At 31.8% G+C, this 23177-nt stretch overlaps 2 protein-coding genes across 2 annotated transcripts; one reads left to right on the forward strand and one right to left on the reverse strand.

The window, feature by feature from the left end:
• The first annotated feature begins 351 nt into the window (after positions 1–351).
• Positions 352–5675, forward strand: LOC105772275 (uncharacterized). The gene is made up of 3 exons (XM_012593577.2): positions 352–937; positions 1341–1513; positions 5462–5675. Exons 1-3 carry the CDS (start codon positions 512–514, stop codon positions 5637–5639), a joined length of 777 nt encoding a protein of 258 aa, XP_012449031.1. The 5' UTR covers positions 352–511; the 3' UTR covers positions 5640–5675.
• Positions 5676–10294: 4619 nt separating this feature from the next.
• On the reverse strand, positions 10295–15154 carry LOC105773328 (hypothetical protein). The gene is made up of 9 exons (XM_012595107.2): positions 14950–15154; positions 13783–14025; positions 13274–13519; positions 13105–13145; positions 12829–12897; positions 12581–12680; positions 12420–12491; positions 12230–12340; positions 10295–11137 (listed from the first exon to the last, which is right to left on the reverse strand). The coding sequence occupies exons 2-9, from the start codon at positions 14020–14022 to the stop codon at positions 10640–10642; spliced, it is 1377 nt and encodes a 458-aa protein (XP_012450561.1). The 5' UTR covers positions 14023–14025; positions 14950–15154; the 3' UTR covers positions 10295–10639.
• Between the last annotated feature and the right edge of the window lie 8023 nt (positions 15155–23177).

A 23177-nucleotide genomic window follows, 5' to 3' on the forward strand; every position in this document is an offset into this window, starting at 1 on the left:
GTCCATATATCAAACTATCATATTTTTTGTATAAAATTTGAGCAGTCCATGATAATTTTTTGAAACGGCTTCATTTGAAGATAAAAGAAAAAACATACATACACTAAAAACAGACAACAAATGATGTGAGAACAATTGGAATCATCCAAGTTGTTAAGGTAAATAAAGCATGAAGAAGAGAAAATTAGGGTACATGCATGGAGGGATCAAGTGCCCAAAAAAATAGGCTACACTATAGCCAAAAGACATCCCTTGTTTCTAGTTTTGTTTCTCAATCTTATTCCATGAAAAATGTTATATATGAGACACTAAAAAAAAACATAATTCTACGTTGCTTTCTTGTGTGTTTCATCATCACCTTGTAAAATAAAAATAAAATTCATTTTGTTTCTTTCCATGAATTCCTTTTGTTTCATTCTCTAAAAACCCTAAGGGTTCTAGGAGAAACATAAAAACAATTGCTTCATCTTTCATCAAAACAAGAGGAAAATAAAAAAAGAGAGGAGTAAATATGCTTCTACGAAGCTCATCAACACCAATCCTTTACATCCCTCAAAGCTCACCGGTGGTCGATTCCTGTCATCGAAGCTCACCTAAGCCGATCTCAATGACGGCCTCGCGACATGACAAGATCCAAAGGACGCCCTCAGATAGCAACATGAGGCAGACCGCGGTCCCAAAAAAGCCAAGGCCACCACCACTTATGAATATTCGTTCCATAGGTTCTCAAGATTCACTTAAAGACGAAGGGACCGATAATATCGACTTGTCCATGCTTTCACTTGCCGGTGGTGATGTAGGAAGCAAAAGTGGAACCCAAGGTTTTGGAGATCACGGTGAAGGGAAACAAATGATGGATGATTATTACCAAAATATGATCAAAACTTACCCTGGAGAAACCCTTCTTCTTGCAAACTATGCTAAATTTCTCAAAGAGGTGAAGGGGTTTTTTAAATTATTAATTATGCAATACATACTCGAAGTATGGTCCAGATTTTAAATTTGACTACATAAAATTCAAAACATTCTAATTAAGTCTTTAAAGTATCAATATCAATCAAGTCCTTTAATCAACATAACAAGAAAATTTAAAATACATGGATCATATTTAAAATTTATATGTGTACTTACAGAGCCAATAAAATTCAAGAGGACTTATTTTTTTAATACGTTAGATCAAAATTGTTTGTGTAGTAAACACGAATTTACAATATGATCCACATGTTTCAAATATATTTCACATCATATTTGATCTAACATTCAACATAAGGATTAAAAAAACCTAATTGATACAATATCAATACTTATTTTCTGATACTTAATTCGGTTTGATGGAATAGGTTCGAGGTGATCTGGTGAAAGCTGAGGAGTATTGTGAGAGAGCGGTTTTGGTGAAACCAGATGATGGGGAAGTGTTATCAATGTATGGAGATTTAATATGGACTAACCATAAAGATGAAGCTAGGGCTCAATCTTTCTTCGATCGAGCTGTACAAGCTTCTCCTAACGATTGGTAACCCCTTTTTTTATTCATTTTTTTTAAAGATGCACTTATCCAAACTCAAAAGTTCATATGATATTTAGGATGATTTGGATAAAACTATAAGGGTCAAATATGGATTTGGGCAAAACAATGAAATCGGTTTAAAATTATGGATTAGTAGTGGTGAATCCTTACATTAAGTTTTATGGGTCTAATTAAAATTTTTAAAAATTTTAAGCCACTTAAATAAGAATTTACAAAAATTTTAAGATGTCTAATTAAAATATTTAATAGGCTTAATGAGAATTTTCAAAATTTGGGAGACTAATTAAAATTTTCAAAAATTTTGAATGGATTAATGTAACACCACTATACCTGACCCGACTGTCGGGTCAAGATATAAGAATGTCACATTTGATGCCACAGTAACTGTCGCCACATACTGATAAACCTACCCTTTAACGGAGAATATTTTGTTATCATTATCGTGTTATTCTCCTATTAAAGTTTTCTTGAATCAATTCAAGTAAAACTTTTAGCAACCTTACATTTCATCATTACATATGTACAAAACAGGGCTTCGGTATCGATACTGGCAGTAAGGTATCGGCACCTTGGCTTAAGTATCGATACCTCTGTCCTGGTAACGATACTGATTTAAGCTTCGATGTTTCAGAAAATCAGATAAAATTCATATGTATCAATACCCTGAATGAAGTATCGATACTTTGGCTGAAGTATCGATGCATTGACTGAAGCATCAATACATTTCTCAAGGTATTGGTACTATGTCTCTAGTATTGGTGCCAAAGTATGATTTTTTATTCTAAAATAAGAGAAAATTTACTTTGGGTCAAATTGCAATTTATACCCTAGCCTCTCATATTTATTATAAAATAACCCAATATGTTCAAGATACTGATTTATTCTCAAAGATTTTTATCCAACCACTCATTTGAATCATATGATGTTTCCTTAATGAATCCCATATACATGCTTTTAATACTAAAGTTTATCAAAAGTAATAGAGTTATTGCAGATTTACAAACAAATCCATTAAGGGTCATGTACTTTCAAAATTAGATTACCCTTTTACATACCATATCTATTATCAAAATTTACCAATTTTATCAAGGACTTTCTCATTTTATCTTATATCAATTACTCACTTAATGTCTCAAAATGTTTTTGAAATTCATTTATGTATTAGTAAAATCCTTCATTTGCAATAATTTCCTTGCATTATAAATTCCCTATTATTTCTCCTTTTCCTCCTCTCCAATCCATATCTTTATTGTGCCTATATAAGATTCTTTTGTTTTTAGTATAACATGCTTTCATGTAACATTAATTATAATTACAAGAATCACATGTATACTCTTAGTAAAATTGTTCATTCAAGTAGTAGTCACTAAATTATTTTTATCTTTTTCTAAAGAAATTGAAATTTGGATCAGCTTTTTTTTTTTCCAAAACTAGACTCAACTAAATTTTACCATAAAAATTTCAGAGTATCCACATAAGCCAATTAATACAGTTTATTCCTCAAATTTTCTCTTGTTCTACTGCTTGACAACTTCGCCCTTCTCCACTAAATATTAATTATCTTTTAGTTCGGGATCTGTATTATGTCACTGTTTGTTTCTCTTGAAAATAGACTCATTAAGAAATTAAAAATATAAATTTCATCGCCTAATCATTTTTGTACCATTTATGATGATTTTTCAAAGTTAGAACAGGAGAACCCGAATCTATTCTGACAGTGTCCCACAAAAACTAATATATCTCAAAATATTCAATTTCGTTGCTTACACCGTTCTTCTATAAGAAAATAGGCTCAATAAGGTTTAATTTCATAATTAATTAAATCTCTAAATAAATTTCTATGATTTTTTGTGAATTTTCAAATTAAAACATTGTGGTCTGTCCAAACTGTTTTAATGAAAATATTTTCTTTCCATGGTTCTTTGCACTATCTTTCATTCAATCATACATAATCATCATACTTTTGATTGCTATTCAATTTAATCACTTATGTTTATGTGTGGATTACATATTCATTTCTTAATTTTAGTACTTTTCATAATACAAATCGCATCCTCTCTTACTTACCAATTTAGTGTTTTAAGTCTATATACTTCATCAAATACTTTGTATTTATAGTATTTAGATTAAGATGCATGTTCCATACATATCATTCACAACATATTTAACTCAATCTATTGAAATACAAGTAGGGTTAGTAATAAACTTATCTCCTTTGTTAAGAATTTCTTCATTTCTTCTTCATTTCCATGCCTTTCTCATATTCACCACTTTCATTCCCTTTTCTTCTCATTTTCTTCACTTTCATCTACTATTTTATTGCTTCTAAATTGATTAACATATTCTTTAGAATATGTACTTCATCTTTATCTTTGTTGTCTAAGGAAATTTTCAAGAATTTTGGGAAAAAGGTAGGTTTTCATAGGAAATGACTAAATTGCCTAAGAAGCAAAACTATCCCCCATATATATAGAAATGATGGATAGTTTGTGTAGGAGAATGAAGAATTTTCTTTATTTTTACAAAAATATCTTTAATAAAATATCATTAATTAATATAATAATCTAACTTTTAATGATTTTCATCCGATGGTCATAATTTTTTCTTACTTTTTAATTTTATCTAATGGTCCAAATTTGTCCATAACCAAAGATATTTTCTCATAATTATCTTATTTAAGAAATGACTATTTTACCCTTGTACTTTCTCTACAATTCCATCCTTTTTATGGCATCTTCTTGGTAAAATTTACATTTAGTCATTCTCATTTCTTCATTTGTTTAATTCGGTCCTCTAGACCCTTCCACCCTTAAGATATTTGCACTATTAGCCCTTCAACTTTTCTATATTCATGCTTTAACTCCTCACATTTTAAATATTTACACTTAGACCATAGAACTTTTCATATTTTTATGATTTAGTCTCTGCTCAAATTAATATTTCACAACATACTTTTATTTCAATTTTCTCTTAACATCCTTTATCTCATACTTTCTTTATATCTTATTTCATTAAAATCTATCTCATATTATTTTCAACCAAGAGGATTTTGAAAATGTTACAATTAATGGCAATTTCTTTTTGGGGGCTCTTATAAGGATCCACTTTTGTAGATCAGGATTAGCTCAAATATTCAATGGTAAATTATAATTTTTCTATCTTATTAACTTTTAACTTTATAATTTTATAAGAGACTAAACCACATTTTTACTATTTTGGGTGGATCAAAGTCCTTGCCTACCCCTTAAGGGCGTGGCTAACTAGGGGAACAAGGTCGTTGGCTCCCCTTAGCTAAAAAGTATAGGCATAATAATTTTTTTGGCTCTTCAACTTTACAAAAAAAATTATTTTAGCCTTTCACTTATTTTTCCGCCTCTTTTAGTCTTTAAACTTGCATTATTTGTCAAATCACCCCAAAATGGATGGAAAAGTTAACATTTGTTAACTTTGCTAACTTGGCATACACGTGTATTCCATGTCAACAATTAATTAATTATTGAAAATTTTAAATTATTTAAATAAATATTTTTTATAATTTTCTATCACTTTTAATACTTTTAATTTTTAAATAATTTTTTATTTTTAAAATTTAAAATTAATTAATTAATGACATATCATCCACATGACAATCCACGCTAATATAGTTAATGACATTAACCTTTTCATCTGTTTTGAGGTGATTTAACAAATAATGCAAGTTGAAAAGCTAAAAAGGATGAAAAATTAAATTGAGGGTTAAAATGACCTTTTTTATAAAATTAAAAGGCCAAATAAATCATTATACCAAAAGTCTAATATGTTTTTAACCCTTTTGTAATTTAAGTATTCAATTTAGATAATAATAATATTATTATTATTAAAAATAACCATATAAAATATTTGGATATGGTGGACTTAGCTGGAAAATAATATAAAAATTTTATAAAAATGCAGCCATGTGATAGCATCTTATGCACGGTATCTGTGGGATGCTGAAGAAGAGGAGGAGAAAAAAGGAAAAGGAGAAGAACATCAAATGAACGGTGGTAATAGTTGCACACCCCAACCATCGCCACATGGCCATGGGCCATTTCCTCACCGACCCCCCTGGTTCACTGCTACTGCTTATTAGCCTTTCTTCATCATCTCTCCCATTATGGGGATAAAAAAAAAATCTGTTAATATATATCCATATATATATATATATATATATATATGCTATTCGTTCAACGAAATTTTGAACTGAATTTTGTATTATATTTTATTTTTATAATAAAATATGAAACAATATACAACACCCGGTTGATTAACAGTGGTGATTGAAATAACTTTTATTTATATATCCTCTTATAATCTACTTACATTTCTTTTCTTTTCTCCTTTTCCAAAATTGTATCTGCATTAGTTATTACTATTCTTTTCGAATGGAACGTGATTGTCAGGAAAGTTTAGTATACATTAGAAGATATTTGATTAAAATCTCAACAATGCTACATTATCATGTTTGGTTCTATAAGTATTTTTTAGAAATATAATAATAAGTCCTTATTAAGTAAAAGATAATATTCATGTATATAATTTTATAATTTTATTCTTATCAAATATTTAAATTAAATATTTAATAATTTTTAATTTTTTATTTATAATGTTAATTGAAAGTTAAATTGTTTCAAATTTCTCCTATATATATTCTCTAAATATAATAATGCATTTCATATATATATAACACTTGTTTTGGAATAAATTTAAAAATTATGTATATATAATGTTTGCAAAAATTCATAGAAATAAAAAAATATCAAGTAGTAGGACAAAGGAAGAAAGCAATAACTTCTTTTTTATGTTTATTAATAGATTAATAGCCTAAACTAATAGAAGATAGAGTTACTTTTATTTTAATATTTTTAACTTTCTAATCTATATGGGAAAGTAACTTTCCAACATTTTATTAGAGAATCACATTAACATGCCAATGAAAAGTAACTCTAAAAAGAAAGTTAGATTCTAACAAAAGTAAATTAAATTTGACATACCAAATGCTGAAATCACTTTTCAACTGATTAAATTTCAAAAACAATAACTACTTTCCATCATACCAAACGCTAACATAGGATAAGCTACACCTAATGTCACTCTAAAATACACTTTGTTCTTTCTTTTTAGTTGCTACCGTTAAAATAATTGTTCAAATTAGTTACTTCCATCAAAATAACTCATTTTGCACTAACGAATTACTAACATGACATATTAATTTATTGAGTGACCACGCGTAACACTTTCTTGTTAACTTTTGACTAAAACTTAAAATCTCTTTATAATTAGTCTACAAGTTAAAAACAAATAAAATCATCCAAATTTTGAAAATTAAAATTAGTTTCAAAAAATTTCCATCTACAAGCATAGCAAATCTTTACCTATCAAAATTTGCATGGCACTATCGTCGAATCTAGGAATGAACCATTTTCAACTAATATTTGAGATGAAAAAGAAAAACAAAATATTGTAGAGCTAGAAAGTCCGAACACCAGGCGAATGAAAATACGAACGTCCCGATCTGTCTCCGACACTCCCACCACTCAAATAACACTCTGCGCAAGAATTCCCAGCAGTGGCCGCCACTTCCGTTTCTTCTTCTCCGGCATCCCTACGCGTGTGCCTGAAAGCGCATTCTTTGGTTTGATACGGCATCAACTCATTTCGGTCTATCATATTCGGAGAATTGTCGAGAAAGTTAAGCTTATCCAAATTCCCACACAGACAAAATCGCAGCATTTTAAGCCCTTAATCAATCATTTTGTAACATGTTACACTTTTAAATTAAAAAAATTTAAATTAAATTAAAATTTTTCAGTTTTTTTATACCTAGCTCCCTCCCATGATTTTTTCTTCCTTTTAATGCACTTTTTTTCTAATAGTTAGATTGCTTTTCATTAAAATCATCTTACCATTTATTAACTTAACATTAATTATTTTATGCAAAAAAAATTTAAATAGTATATGAATTTTGAATTGGCGTGAAAAAAATCAAAATCGAGATTTATAAAATAGAAAAGAAACTCATCAAAGTCTAAGTTTCGTTGTCAAAATTAGGTTTAGATAAGTTGTTTAATAGGGTTTTGAATTTTTGGTCACCAAAGTTTTTAGGTGAAGATAAAATAAATGGATATGTTTGTAATTTTTTTGTTTAAGGGTGTAAAACGCCCTCAAATTTTTTCAAAAAAAGTAATTAAACTGCTCCTTTTTTTGCACTCAATTGAGCACTTAAACTTTCAAAATGCATCAAAAAGGCCATAAACCTTTTCAAAAAACGCAATTAAACCCCTACTTTTTTTTGCATTCAATTGGGTACTTGAACTTTCAAAATATATCAAAAAGACCCTCAAACTTTTTTCAAAAAAAATAATTAAGCCCCTACTTTTATTAAAAATTAGAAAAAAAATATAAAAATATTAAAAATATAAAATTTGTAAAATTTTATAAAAATCATAAAATATTATAAAATATATAGAAATATAAAAATTATAAAATTTATAGTCATTAGAAAATTATAAAAATGTAAAGAAATATAAATTTCGTAAAAAAAAGTTATAAAAATTATCGTAACAAAAGAAGCATTTTATATTTTTTTCTATAACTTTTATTGATTTTTATTTTTTTTTATCATTTTCCGCCCGAAATATGGGAGGGTTTGGGTAAAAATATAGGCCCGAAATATGGGCTTGGGCAAAATTTTAGGCCCGTTTAAAAAAGGGGCCGGGCCTCGGGCAAGATTTTTTTGGCCCGGCCCGAAAAATATTAAATATTTTTTTTTATTTTTAAAATATAATAGTTTTTTTATTTTAAGTTTATTTACTTTCATTTCCTTGACTAGTGTTACAAAATAATAATAATAAAACATCAAGTTTGTTTTACTAATCAAATATTAGATTTTGTTACAACAATTAATACAATTAATATAATTAATAATTTGATAAATTTACTAATCAAATGTTAGATTTTATTACAACAATTAATACAATTAATACAATTAATAATTTGATAAATTTACTAATCAAATGTTAGATTTTATTACAACAATTAATACAATTAACAATTAATAATTTGATAATTTTACTAACAATTAATTTTAATAACAATTAGTTTTAATTTTATTAAAAAATAATTTTAATTTTAATTAAAAACGGGCCGGGCCGGGTCAGGCCGGGCTTGGGCCCCATATTTTTTCTTCGGGCCGGGCCTGGGCAAAATCTCAGGCCCATATTTCGGGCCGGGCCCGGCCTAGTAAATGGGCTGAAAATTTTTTGTGAGCCAGGCCCGAACCCGGCCCGGCCCGGCCCATGGACAGGTCTAGTTGCAACACGTGATGACTTTGATTGAAAAAACTAGGGATCGTTAATTTTTTTCTAATTTTTATAAAATTTTATAAAATTTTTTTTTAATGATTTTTATAAAAAATTCTAATTTTCAATAAATTTTAAATTTTATATTTTCATTAAAATTTAATAATTTTCTAAAATTTATTATTTTTATTTTATAAAAAATTCTAATTTTTAATAAAAGTAGGGGCTTAATTGGTTTTTGAAAATATTGAAGATTTTTTTATATATTTTAAAAGTTCAAGTACCCAAATGAGTAAAAAACAAGGGATTAATTGCTTTTTTTAATAAGTTTGAGAGCCTTTTTCTTTTATGCATTTTGAAAGTTCAAGTACTCAATTGAGTGCAAAAAAAAAGAAGATGGACTTAATTGTTTTTTTTTGAAAAATTTGAGGACTTTTACACCTTAAGCTTAATTTTTTAAAAAAAAGCTTAAGTAAATAATATTAACTTTATTTGGACTTTTTAGTTACAAAGTACCACATAACAAAATGATTGGATAAAAAAATTAGTAAAATAGATAATAGAGTATAATTTAGATACCACTTTGGATAACAAAATATAGTTTTGCCACTTGTAATAAAAAAATAGTGAACAACTTGAGAAAAAGATATAGTTAAGTATCATTTTATCATTTTATATGGTTTAAGTCATTTTAAGCTATCCATAATGTGCTTAACTCGTTCAAGATATTGCAACAAGTATAGTGCCCAACTAAACTAAAATTCAACCAAGAATTTCTTAACTAATTCAATGGCGCTAAACTCATTTAAATATTAATATATAAGTTTCAATTATAAAAAAATTCAATGCATTTTTATTATTTTTGGAACAATATAGTATAGTTATGTTATGACCGAATAATGCTAGTATTGAAATTAAATAATTTGATTCTGAATTTCAATACCATACATTATGTCGGATTAGATTTTGAATATTATTATTTGAAATCAAAACTATCCATTGAATATCAAATCAGTTAAATACTTGAATTTCGTAAATAAAATATTAAAATAAATTTAAAAAAACAAAACAAATAATGAGTTCGAATATTCAAATAAGATAATACTTGAATTTAATAAATACAAATTAAAAAAAATATGTTGAATTCGAATATTCGAATCCACATTTATTAATTGCACAACTAAAGCTTTTTTTGAATATCCTGTGGTAGTATACCAATGTTCTTTCTGAAACTGCTACAAATGGTAATCAGAATATTTGACTCCAAAATATTTCCCAAATTCGTAAAAAATCAACTCAGATATCCATGAATATTCAAATTCGTACTATCAATTGCCATCCGCTAGGTATAACCTAAAAGTCACTTGCGGCACAATCTAGAGACTGAAAAATAATCTACAAGCTATTTCATGGAATGAACGGAAAGCATTTACACACAGTAGCAAACTTCAAAGAAATTTAAAAAGGACTTTTAATTCACAATACCAAGTTATTCAGCAGCCAAGGAGAAACCCTAATCATGGATTTATCTAAACAACAACAAAAGAAAAACTCCTAAAACTTTCCAAAATATATTCAATAAAGCCCATCCTTAAACCACATACATTAGGACAACTCGGTAAAAGATAGACACAGAGTCCTGCAAGCAACGACCGAAACAACCAAAGCTGCCAAATATCAGAGAAGACATCATAAGCTAATGTAGAAGTTTTTCATACCTTGATCATCGAGTAATTCAGTCTTAGACGTCCTTATTTAGGCAAAATGAGGTCAACAGCTTTGTATATGAACATCATGGTGCAATAGGCTCCTGTACAAAGTCCAGCTGTCCTTGCTCTCCGATCACTGGCCGTTGATCAATGTCAGGCTGACTTTCTCCTGAATCAACTGTAGGAACCGCCTCCTGCTGTTGAATTGGAGATAACTCTTCATTTGTCACATTGGATAAGGTTGTATTCTCCTCAGTTGTTGCTTTGGATGAAGCTACTTTCCCCTCAGAAGTTGCTTTGGATGCAGCTACCTTTTTCTGATTCAATGCCTTAGATGCTTTTTCCTCATTTGTTGCACCGGCCAAACTAGTCTTCTGAGAAGGCAGTTTGGGAAGGGATTTACGCTGTGGCTTCTTTGCATGAACCGGAGAAATTAATTTGGCAGAGATGCTCTGAGATGCTTTCTCATCCAGACTTCGCCGACCTGATTGGTGACTGCTATTGCTAATAGCATCAGACTCTAAAGGAACTGAGCCTTTTTTTCGACCAAGCTTTGGAGATTTAGCTCTTGTAGTTGGTATCTGCATCCAGTCAATAGCAAAAAAAAAAAAAAAATTATAGTCGTGCCATGGTTAATAAATTTGTGAACTCAATTGTAGATGTGCGAAATATAGTATGAAATTATAAAACAATGCATGTCTCACTCTAAAGGAGACACAAATATGGTCTGTGCATTGAGGAATAGACCAAGGCAACTTAAAACAATTGAATTCAAAGTTTCCCTTCAAGAGGTTTAAACAAAGAAGATAAATACTAGTCCAGAAGAAAAATCGCTTGCTGTCGGTAAAATTTAAGTTTGACTTCCCACCAAAATAAATGGCATCAACAACTGAAACCGTCATTCCAAAACAAGGATATTATTTGGCTACAATGTTTAAAGCAAAATAGCTTTGACATTACATGGCACTGTTAAAAGGCATGGACCACATGGTGACTACTAGAAGGTACTTGAAGGAAAAATGCTGTAAATGACATGGCTGAATCTAACAGGGATTGACCAATTTCAGCACACCCAATGGAAATCTAGGTTCGCATCTTACAGCATAGTACATGAGTCAGAAAGACGAGAAAATTATCCATTAAAATTTCAATCTCACATGAACCCCAAGTTGTGGCCTATTGGCCACGTGTTCACCTTCCTCACAAATAACATGGGTTCAAATCATCGTTGTACCAAAAAACAAAAAAACAGTTCAATCTCACATCTGGAATGCATCAAATGTATGCTTTCAGGTTCATTCAGAAGGGCTTTTACTAATTATGACAACATCGATTTCATTGTTAATCAGTTCAAGTCGTTATAAGTTAAGCTACAGCTGATGCCAAACTCAATCATCTGACAGCATCTTACAGGGAAGAAAATGGCTCCGGTGGGATGATGTGCAAATGCCTGAATAATATAATGATAAAACCTTCAAAAGTAACCTTCACGCCTATAGGTATTGTTCAGCATTTCAGTCCTCTCATCCTCCGATCTCAAAAGAGAGGAGAAAGATATGATGGTAATAAGCATGCTGTTAAGAGTTAAAATTGAATTGAACTTCATTTGCCTATGCAAATTTCAATATTCAAAGGATTCTCAAGCTTTTTATACGTCAGAACATTCAACTAACCTTCTTTAATTCCACCTTAGGAGGTGCAGGTTCCTGATAGAAGCTTGGCATTGGAGTTGCTTTGAAGTTTAAACTCTTCCTAAACTTCTTAATCTCAGCTTCTTGAGTTTCCTGGCAGAAAAATGACGTGTCACTATGATAGGAAAGAAACAATTGAAGGCCTTAAGTCATCACATTCAAAAAATAAGACCTTGGATTTTGCTTGCAAATTGCTCTGTTCTACTTCCTTTGCATGAATTTTTTCCTCAAGTTTAGTGTAGAACTGTGCAACACAATGGAGATAAAAGTTAAATAAAAGAGCTGCCAGAATAGACAATGTAAAATCTTCAGAATATAAAATAAAACACCAACCTCTCTCCTTTTCTCAGCCCGTTCATCACACTTGAAACTGAAACCATAATTTGGAAGAGTACCAACCCTAAGAGGTTTGGCATCGGCTGCCATGGGGCTTCTATGAAGCAATTAAGGAAAACAGATATATATCAGTTAAAAACAGAAACTTCTGGACAAGAGTGAGAAGGAAGCTCAAATAGCAAACAATTTCAACCCATAGTCCCAGACAGGAGATAATAATGAAAAGTCCAAACTGCAAAGGATACAACAATTCTGTGTCTACTTCAGTTTTATGAATAGGTCCTTTCTTCAAAGGCTTCAGCTTGGGTTTCTCCCTGTAATAAACAATAGAACAGCTAAGATATGGAAGGAGAAAGTATCCCACATCATCTCGAACATAAAGTAATTTCAAGGGAAAATGAATAGATGAAATGTGAACATAAGAGTTTCCCCTCTAAGTTGGTTAATAACATCAATAACATGGGCAGAAGGCAGCATGATGAAAGAGAAGAAATTCAAACATAAGCATAAGTAGTACATACATAGTGCCTTCAGTGAAGGCTGCACCAGATTTCTCAGAATGCTGTCAGAAGCAGAGAGGGAAAACAATTATCAGAAAGGCGGTAATAGTTACAAAATTTAAATAACAACAACAACAACAACAATAATAATAATAATAATAATAATAATAACAATACTATCAACTCCAACCTTGGATGCATTGCCATGTTTTTCATTAAATGATCTACTACTTTGAAGAGGTTGTTTTGGACGTGAATTTTTAGCTAGAGAACCACCCTTTGAAGCTGTCAAAGTCGCCTCTGCACTTTTTCCATCTTTACTTTTCTTCACTAAAGCTGAAGAAACATTTCTAGGACCTGAGGGCTTCTCATTCTTGGTCTTCCCTTGAACCTTCTGAGATTTGGATTGCTTCACATTATCTTTAACTTCCCCTTCCTATGAAGACAGACACACTCATAAAAAATGAAAATCAGACTAATGGTAATTAATAAAAAGGATATATATTTGATGCACTAACCGTGTATAACTTTGTGAATAAGCCAGATGATACCACATCACCACAAAATTTTAAAATAAATCTACTTAACTTCATTTTCAATAAAGTGTCATCATCGAGCTTATTGGTAGTTGACACATTTTCAATGCGTCAAATACGAACACTAAATAAAAACACCCAAACAGAATGTAAGGCCTACTACCTTAGAATCAATCAATCCATTGCTATCCACGAAGCCACTCATTCCTTCTCTATCTTCCTTAGTTATTCCATTATCATCCATTTCATTCTGCAAACAAGTCTCCAAAGTTTTCTCAACATTCCCATTCACATTATCTGAAAAACCATCGTCGTCCTCAGACACCTGAAGTTTCCTATTAACACCATTTTGAAGGGCAACCTCAAGCCCCTCAACAAGCAAGACATCTTCCGAATCCATCATACACTGTAAAACGAACAAAACAAACAAGTATAAGCGCAATTAGAAAACAATGAAAGGGAATTAACACTTTAACAAATTTAAATTCCTCAAACCTTCACAACAAGAATAAACTATATATACTAATTTCCAATGGTCTCCTTCTATCCACGTTCATCTCTTACAACCTCAAAAAGAGATCAATTTTGGATTTCCAGAAATACTAATCGCATCTATAATATTCATTGTTGCTACTAGAAGCACTAAATTAGATCTTATACTTGCACACCACAAATCAACAAAAATCTAACAGTAAACATCAGAAGTAGCTCAGTAGAAAAAGGCGGAACCAAATTAGTGAAAAAAATTAAGTAACAATAGAATATTTAAGTAGAGCAAATCTGCAATTAGAACAGAGATCTTCAACATCAACTAAACAGCTTAATGCATTTTCTCTTCACATTGATCTACTCTTTCCTAAAATCAAACATGAAATTCTCACTCTTTCTCAGGAAACAAACAAACAATAAACACTAACCAAATTAGTGAAAAGAAACGAGTAAGACTAGAAGATTTAAGTAGAGCACATCTGCAACGAGAACAGAGATCTTCAACATCAACTAAACAGCTTAACGCATTTCTCTTCACATTGATCTACTATTACCTAAAATCAAACATGAAATTCCCACTCTTTCTCAGGAAACAAACAAACACTAAACACTAACCAAAGTAGTGAAAAAAACGAGTAATAGATTATTTAAGTAGAGCAAATCTGCAATGAGAACAGAGATCTTCAACATCAACTAAGCAGCTTAATGCATTTCTCTTCACATTGATCTACTCTTACCTAAAATCAAACATGAAATTCTCACTCTTTCTCAGGAAACAGACAAGCAACAATTTATTTTCCAAAAAAAAAAAAAGCAGTTTTGAACTAATTTACTTCCTTACCTCGTAAAGCGTGCGACAAATCAAAACTTCATGAATCCGTGAATGAAGAGAATTTAAGTAAAGGAAAATCGAAAGGATCTGAAAGATAATAAATTAAACAGTGTAGATTAAAGCCTCTAGGGTACTCAACGGTAAGGATCATAAAAAAAAAAAAGCAAAATAAATAAAAATAAAATAATTTGGGAATATGATTTTTTTTTTTTTTTTGGTTCTATTTTTCTTTGAAGGCTGTAAGGTATTTTATAGTAGCGGATTTCAAATCCATTTCCAAGGCCACTCTCTTTCACAGAGAAAATGATTTGATGTACTGTCCCAATAAAATACGGTTACTAAAATACGGTTTTCTTAATTAAAATACGGTTTTTGTACGTTACTTTTTTATTTATTTTCCTTTTACCGGAATTTCAGAGAGTTTACATATGGTTAATTAACTAACACTGGTTTCATTCTATCTATTATCGCTACTAAAAACAATTTTTTTACTTTTTTTATTTATTTTCTAACTTTTTCCTAACTTTTCTCGTTGGAGGTTTTATTTTGTTTAAAGTAAAGTGTAACTTAAAATTAATTAACCATATTTTCACCTTAGTTACTCTAAAATTAGATTAAATCACCCATCACTCATTTTAAATACGGATCATATTTATTTTAGTTTTCTTATAAACACATTATTAATCTTCCATTACCATTTAATGGTAGAATAGCTGATTGTATAACAAAACTTATCCTAAGAATGCTTTAGAGCATATTTGAGTTACCTATGAATAATATTAGGAAGACGTTATTAGATGATAAAACTGGAAATTCTTATACAAGGACTAATAGGTCCTAAGGCCTCTGATGGTCTTCTTCTATCAAAAACACATTCATCAAAATATTTTTGAATGACAAAAATAAGAACAACCTATATTTAGAAAGACTATCGTGTAATTTTTCTTTTGTTTTAATTCTCTTATTTCCATTTTTTGTTTTTTAACTAAGCAAAGTATATCTCTACTATTAATAAAGCTTATGATTGAGTAGGTGTCACGAGTTAAGTGGGCACCAACTTAATTAGGAAAATAACGAAAACATCTTTTCGTAATTAAAATATATTATATTATTTTAGGGTTTTTAGTCTTTTATTTAAATAAAATATACTTATGATGGGATTTAAACCCACATCAATTGATTTTGTAAAATTTTAAATTCACCATTCAACCAAAAATTCATTTTAATCAATAATATACATTTTTATTTTAATATGTACAATTTATTACATTCATCAGTTGTATATACCTATACTTACTATTAATAAAACCTATGGTGAGTTGGTGTCATAAGTTAATCTGGTACTAACTCATATCTGAAATGACTAATATACCCTTTTAGTGAATGATTGTTATTATTATTTTGATGATCTTTTGTCTTTTAATACTTTTATATAGTTTTAAATAAAAAACTAAAATTAACGTGTCTAAGAATTGAACTCATGTTTAATAAATTTATAAACAAATTCTTTTATCACTATTCCATTAATAATTTTTTAGTAAACTTTTAAAAACTAATTTTTAATATAAAATGTTTTCTACGAAATTTGTGTATCTATACTATTAATTAAGTCCCTGACTAAGTTGGTATCACGAGTCAGCTGGACACCAACTTGGTTAAAAAAATTATGGAAATGTCCTTCCGTAATTAAAATAAGTTATATTATTTGAAGGTACTTTAATTTTTTTTAACAAAAACCAATAAAAATGCGCTTATAATGGGATTCAAACCTGCACCAATTAAATTGATAAAACCCTAAATTTACCACTAAACTAAAACTTCATTTTCATGTGTTTTATACGCTTTTATTTTAATATGCACATTGTAGTAGGCCCAAATTAGCCCGAGCCCGTGTGAAATAAACAATGGGGCACAACCCAGTTTTCTACAAGCCCAACAAAGCATTAAACCCAATAATCAATACAAGAAACACAAAAACAAAAGAGGAAAACCCTAGCAGATCTCGCCTTAGCGCCAAGCATTACCATGCCAAGGTCCAACGCCTCGATCGCCGACGTTTGGCCTCCACGCCCAAACTCTCCACTTTCACTGCGAATACGGACTTAAAAATCCGAAGGAGAAAAATAGCAAAGAAATAGCATTATATTTGATATATTTTTTTCTTTTTCGGGCTATAAAAGCCTTTGAAAATCTATAAAATAGGGGGGGATTTCAGTGTAGAGTCACAAGAAAAAGAAATACTGATAATACAGAGATTTTTAAGGTGAAATCAGGTTTCTAATTTTTTTTCTTTACTTCATTATTTTTTTTTCAATTTTTTTTTAAAAAAATAAAATAATACAAGAAGAGGAAAAGGGGGAAATCTAACCTCTTTCGTCGAAAACGCCGACCGGTGGCCGTCTCAAATCATAATCGGAGCGCCAAGACAAGCTAAACGCTACAAGAAAGAGAGGTTGAAAGAAACCCTAACAGAGCCACATCTGTTTTTCTTTTAAAAGAATAAAGTGATTTTAGTTTTTTTTTCTTTTCAGTTTTGTTTGATTTAAAGAAAGAGCAAAACGGCGCCGTTATTGGGGGGTCCGAGCGTTGACCCGACCCGCGGGTTGGGTCCGCGCCTCTCTACCCTAAATGGGTAATTTGCGCAATTGGCCCCCATGTCTTGCAATTGTTTTAAATTTACTCTTTTATTTCTTTTAAGTCTTGCCAAATATTTTATTTCTGTTTCAATTCGGTCCACATTACTGCATAGTGCTTGAGAGGTTTGGGTAAATTTCCCTTTGGATCCCTCTCCTTTAGCGCGCGTTTTGATTTGGTCCTTCCTGGTGTTTTCTATCTTTAAATTCGGCCTTTTAATTTCATTTAGTTTTTAATTTAATCCTTAATATTCCATTCTAAGGTTTTTTTTAGTTTATTATTATTATTATTATTATTATTATTATTATTATTATTATTATTATTATTATTATTATTATTACATATATACGCATATGTATGCTAATAGATATATATATTTTTTAAATGTTTTTAATACATATTCACATATTTTTATATATTTTGCTATTATTTCATTTTCTTAATTTCTATATACATATATATGTATGTACATTTGTACTTTTATAATATTTATACATTTTTATATTTTATAATCAAAATTATTGTAAATAGATTTTCCTTTATTTTGTATACATATATACACATATTTTCAAATTTACTTGTATATTGTGCTTGTGTTTAAATATTTTGTAAATACATGTACAAATATATTTTAAATTAAAATATTTGTTTCATATTGTACATTATTTTTTAAACATACCCGTTTTGGGAAATATATTTTGGTTTTGTCAATATATCAAAATCATTTTTTCCTTGATTTAAAAGTTTTTTTGAATAAAAGCAATATTCAAGGTTGGGAATTTTCGAGGAAATTGAGCCCTAACGTATTGGGTTCCGATTTTCTTTACTAATTCTAGATAACCGAGGATATTCTTTATTCAAAATGCATGAGTATAAAAATCATTTTTGGGAACTTAACTTGTCGTGTCCTAACGTATTGGGTGTGACATGTTACTTTCTCAAAATGAAGATTTTCACATAAAATAGAAGTGATATTCAAAGTTCGGGAATTATGAGGAATTGTACCCTAACGTATTGGGACTCGATTTCTTTACATGACTTGAACAATTGATTATCCTTTTTCAAATTTCATCATTTGAGTTGATTTTAAAATCTTTTTAACATTCGACACTAAGGCATTAAATGATCAATTTGGTACTGATTTTGGGCGTTGCGAGGGTGCTAACCCTTCCTCGTGCGTAACTGATTCCCGAACTCGTTTTCTCAAATTCGTAGACCAAAATAATTTTTAAGGTGAGCCGATCACACCTTAATAAAGGATCGGTGGCGACTCCAACTTTATTTTTAAAGTCGACAACTAAATTTTTGTTTTCAAAAAAAACGGTTTCGACAGCTTGGCGACTCCACTGAGGACTAAGAGAGTCGAGCCATGACTTGGTTATATTTTGCCCTTGTGTCGAAAATTAAAAGTTTTTTTTAAATCATGATTTCCTTTCTCATTTCTTTGGTTTTCATCGTGGTTCATTCCTATGGTTGAACCAAGCTGATTGATCTATATTTGCATTTTGCATTACATGGTCCGTTTTACCCCTTTAAGTGGGAGCGAGAAACTAGTCCTTCGTGAGGTCTTCACCTCCGTGCAGGGTAGTGGACCGCTTTCGGGATACATCCGTACCTATGTCTTCGTGAGATTTTCATCTCCGTGCAGCCATAGGGAAATGTATCCCCCTGAACTGAACTCGATCCACATGAGCCTATAATGGGTGAGGGTCGAGAAATCTGCTAGTTCGGGTACCCTTACTCTAGAAACTAAGCCTCATATAGTGAGCTTTAGGAACTTACCCTAGGTAGAAGTACTCTAGACCTCAGTAGATACCTGACTAGGAGTTTTTATTATTTCTTGATTGTATTGGATTTAATGTTTATACCTGATACTGACTTGGGTTTATTTTGTTTTGATTGCATGACATCGTAATTACATTACATTTGCATTCTAGAAAAGAGGTGTTGATTCACATTCGATTACTAACTTAGAAAGCTTGTCATGGAATACGGATTTCTTGATAAAGTGGAAAATAATACGGCTGCCTGAATATATTCCAAGAAACACAAGAAGGGTGACAGAAGTGTTCGTGACTTTACTTCATGGCCCGAGGATTCAGGCTGATTATTCAAGAGTTTTCGATAATCTAACTTCCTTAAAGAAACCGATGAGCATTATGAAGATGGGCAGATGATGCATATCAACCAGGATCAAGCAAAAAGAGGTAGAAGAGACGTTCCTTTTAAAGAATTCGCAAGGTTTATCCTAGCATCCGGATAGAGAAGGAGAAGATGTCTTCGACTGGAATATGAGGGCAAAGTCGTATATATATATCTGCTTTATGTAAAGAAATTTGTCTTCTAGTAAAGTTTTTTGAATGTAATTGAATCAAAGTTAACATCTCTTTAGGCATTCATTTCATGTATTTGCATTACATTGCATCATATGCATTAAACACCTCTAAATGATCCTAATTAATTAAAATCATTGCTCAGTTAACCTGGAAACCAACCAACCTACCAAGCACCGTTACGGCACTCGAGCAAGGATAAAAGATATGGATCAGAGATTAGAAAAACTAGAGCAATGTCAAAAGGAGATACAGGACCGACTTCAGCTACAGATGCAGGAGCGGCTAGACAAGATGAAGCAAGAAATGACTAAGAAGATACGGGAATCTCAAGAGGATATCGTGGCAAAGATAACCCGACTGATAACTAAGGGAAGTGACAAGGGAAAGGGCCCCATGGCAGATGCCGATGAGGGAAATGATGATGAACTTTTCTATCCTCCGGGTTTCACCCCTCCACATGAACGAGCTCAAGCTGAATACCCGCGCAAATCTACTGTCACCATCATGCCCCAGCAATTTTGAGCTGGTGTTTCGAGCTTCCAAGCTGGACCGGGATCCAATCCCGAAAATAATCCTGTTAACTCTGCCATTCCTGACTTTGATGAAGTGGCTGAGAAGAAAAAAATAAAGGAAAAGCTACCAAAATAATTAGAAGAAAGATGCAAGTGGCTCGAAGAGAAGTTCAAGGCGATGGAGGTCATTGAGAGTTATCGAGGCATTGATGCGAAAGAGCTGAGTTTAGTGCCAGATCTAGTACTCCCTCATAAGTTTAAAATGCCTGAATTTGAAAAGTACAATGGGACAAGCTGCCCAGCAGCTCACATCACCATGTTCTGCAGGCGAATAGCGGGTTATGTTAACAACGACCAACTCTTGATACATTGTTTCCAAGATGACCTTTATCGGGCAAAGATCCAAATGGTACAATCAGTTGAGTCATGCCACGGTTGGTTCATGGAAGGACTTGGCACAATCGTTCATGAAACAATATAGTCATGTGACTGACATGGTTCCTGACAGAATCACCCTTCAAAACATGGAGAAGAAGCCGAGTGAAAGCTTCAGGCAGTACGTACAAAGATGGAGAGAGGTTGCGGTCCAAGTTCAGCCACCGCTCCTGGAAAAGGAAATGACCATGTTGTTCATTAACACCCTAAAGGCACCGTTCATTACACATATGCTAGGAAGTGCCACAAAAAAGCTTTCCTAACATAATCATGAATGGCGAGATGATTGAGAATGCCATCAGGAGTGGGAAAATTGATGCAGAGGAGAGTAACAAGAGGTCAGTCTCAAGGAGAAGAGAAAATGAAGTGAACAACACGAGTTACTCCAAACCAGTTACTGTAAGTCAACCAGGAAAGGTGGCTATTAACCAACAAGGTTCATTAAGACAAGAATCTGGAGTGAAACCAGGTACCGAGAAGCTCCAGTTCACACCAATTCCGATGTCATATAAGGAGTTGTATCAAAGCTTGTTCGAAGCGCATGTTGTTGCTCCTCATTACTTAAAACCTCCACAACCTCCGTATCCCAAGTGGTATGATGCGAACGCACAGTGTGACTACCATACGGGAATTACAAGGCACTCAATCGAGAATTGCATTACCTTCAAAAAGTTAGTTGAAAAACTCATCAACATGGGTGTTGTTAAGTTGGGTGACTCATCAGGTGCAGAAAATCCGTTGCCCAATCATGATTGAGGATGGAGGGACTGCAATGTATATCGATGCCATATTTGTAGACACATTTAAAAGGATCCTTGTTAGATATTCGCCTTAGAGGTGTTCTAAATAATGGGACTATAGAGGAAACCCCTATATTATTTAGAGTCTATTGGAGTAATGTTCAGAACACATTTGTTGCTTTTAGCCTAGAAGCAATAAGAACTCCTTTGTGAAATAGGCTCATGTCTGAACATTATTATTTTTAATGAATACATTATTGCAATCATCTTTGAGCAAATGTTCTTTCAGTCTTTACGTTTTCTTCATTCTATTAGATTTCTCCTGCCAAATCATTCATTCGTTCATTCATATTATTCATACACTCTTTTTTATATTTTTTGGTACCCACTATGGGTCCCCAAATATCAATGACATGAATGATAGTGCTACAGATTTAGAATCTCCTTTTGAGTAAGACATGTGTTTAGAGGGATCTCACAACTTTGAAGATGACATGGATCGTAGCTTATTTCTGGACTTATTAAGGATGGTAGAGCAAGAAGAAAATTTTACCTCATGAGGAGACAATAGAAACTGTGACCTTGAGGGAACATGCATGACCAAAAAAGCAATACGTTGTTGGGTTACTTCAAGCATTCAAAGATGCCTTCGCATGGTGATACCAGGATGAACTCGGTTTAAGCGCCGTCATTGCAATCTGAACAACAGCACGATATCAGAAATTTGCAGTGTGTTCAAGATTAATATCATGAATGATGCAGTGAAAACTCTACTGGAGTAGTGCCTCTCTCTTTAGTTCATCACGATTTTTTTCTATTGAAGTGACAATTCTTTCTTTTCGAGTTTTGGCTGAGCTAAAGTAAGATGAAGATCCAATCCTGACACGATTAGTTGAGCCTAATTGAAGGAAAAGGCTAAAGGCTATTCAGCATGGTCAGATGTACCAGAAAAGAATGATGTGAGCCCACAACAAGAAGGCCTAACTTAGAGAATTTCACGAGGGAGACTTGGTGTTGAGAAAAATTCTTCCTCTACAAAAAGATCTTAAGGGGAAATGGATGCCGAATTGGGAGGGTCCTTACGTTGAAAAAATGCCTTTTCGGGAGGAGCCCTAATCCTGGCTAAAATGGATGGAAGAAACTTGCCTAATCCAGTAAATTCAGATTTGGTCTTGGGAAGGAACCAAGGTGAAAACCCGCAAAGGGCGCTTTGATTCCAAAAAAAAACATAAAAAACAAAAAAAATAAAAAAAAGAAGAAGAAGGAGGAGAGGCTAAGGTGAAAACCCGCAAAGGGCGCCTTAGACCAAAGGGGATTTGAGTTGAAAACCCAAAAAGGGCGGCTCAAATATTGATCAAAATGGGGCATGAAGTAATCAGAGCAGCTCAAATACTGATCAGAATGGGATATACAGTGGTCTTGCTATACCAGAATCAGCAGGAAAGGGTATGCGACATCTTGGGGCATCGATAGAGTATGGTAGATCTCCTAAACACATGTCAAACCCAGAAAGATCTTCAGCAAGTTTGTACAGAGAAGTTCAAGCTACGATATTTGGGGTACCTAATCCTTATACCATT

Source organism: Gossypium raimondii, chromosome 6, assembly GCF_025698545.1.
Source record: "Gossypium raimondii isolate GPD5lz chromosome 6, ASM2569854v1, whole genome shotgun sequence".
NCBI lineage: Eukaryota > Viridiplantae > Streptophyta > Magnoliopsida > Malvales > Malvaceae > Gossypium > Gossypium raimondii.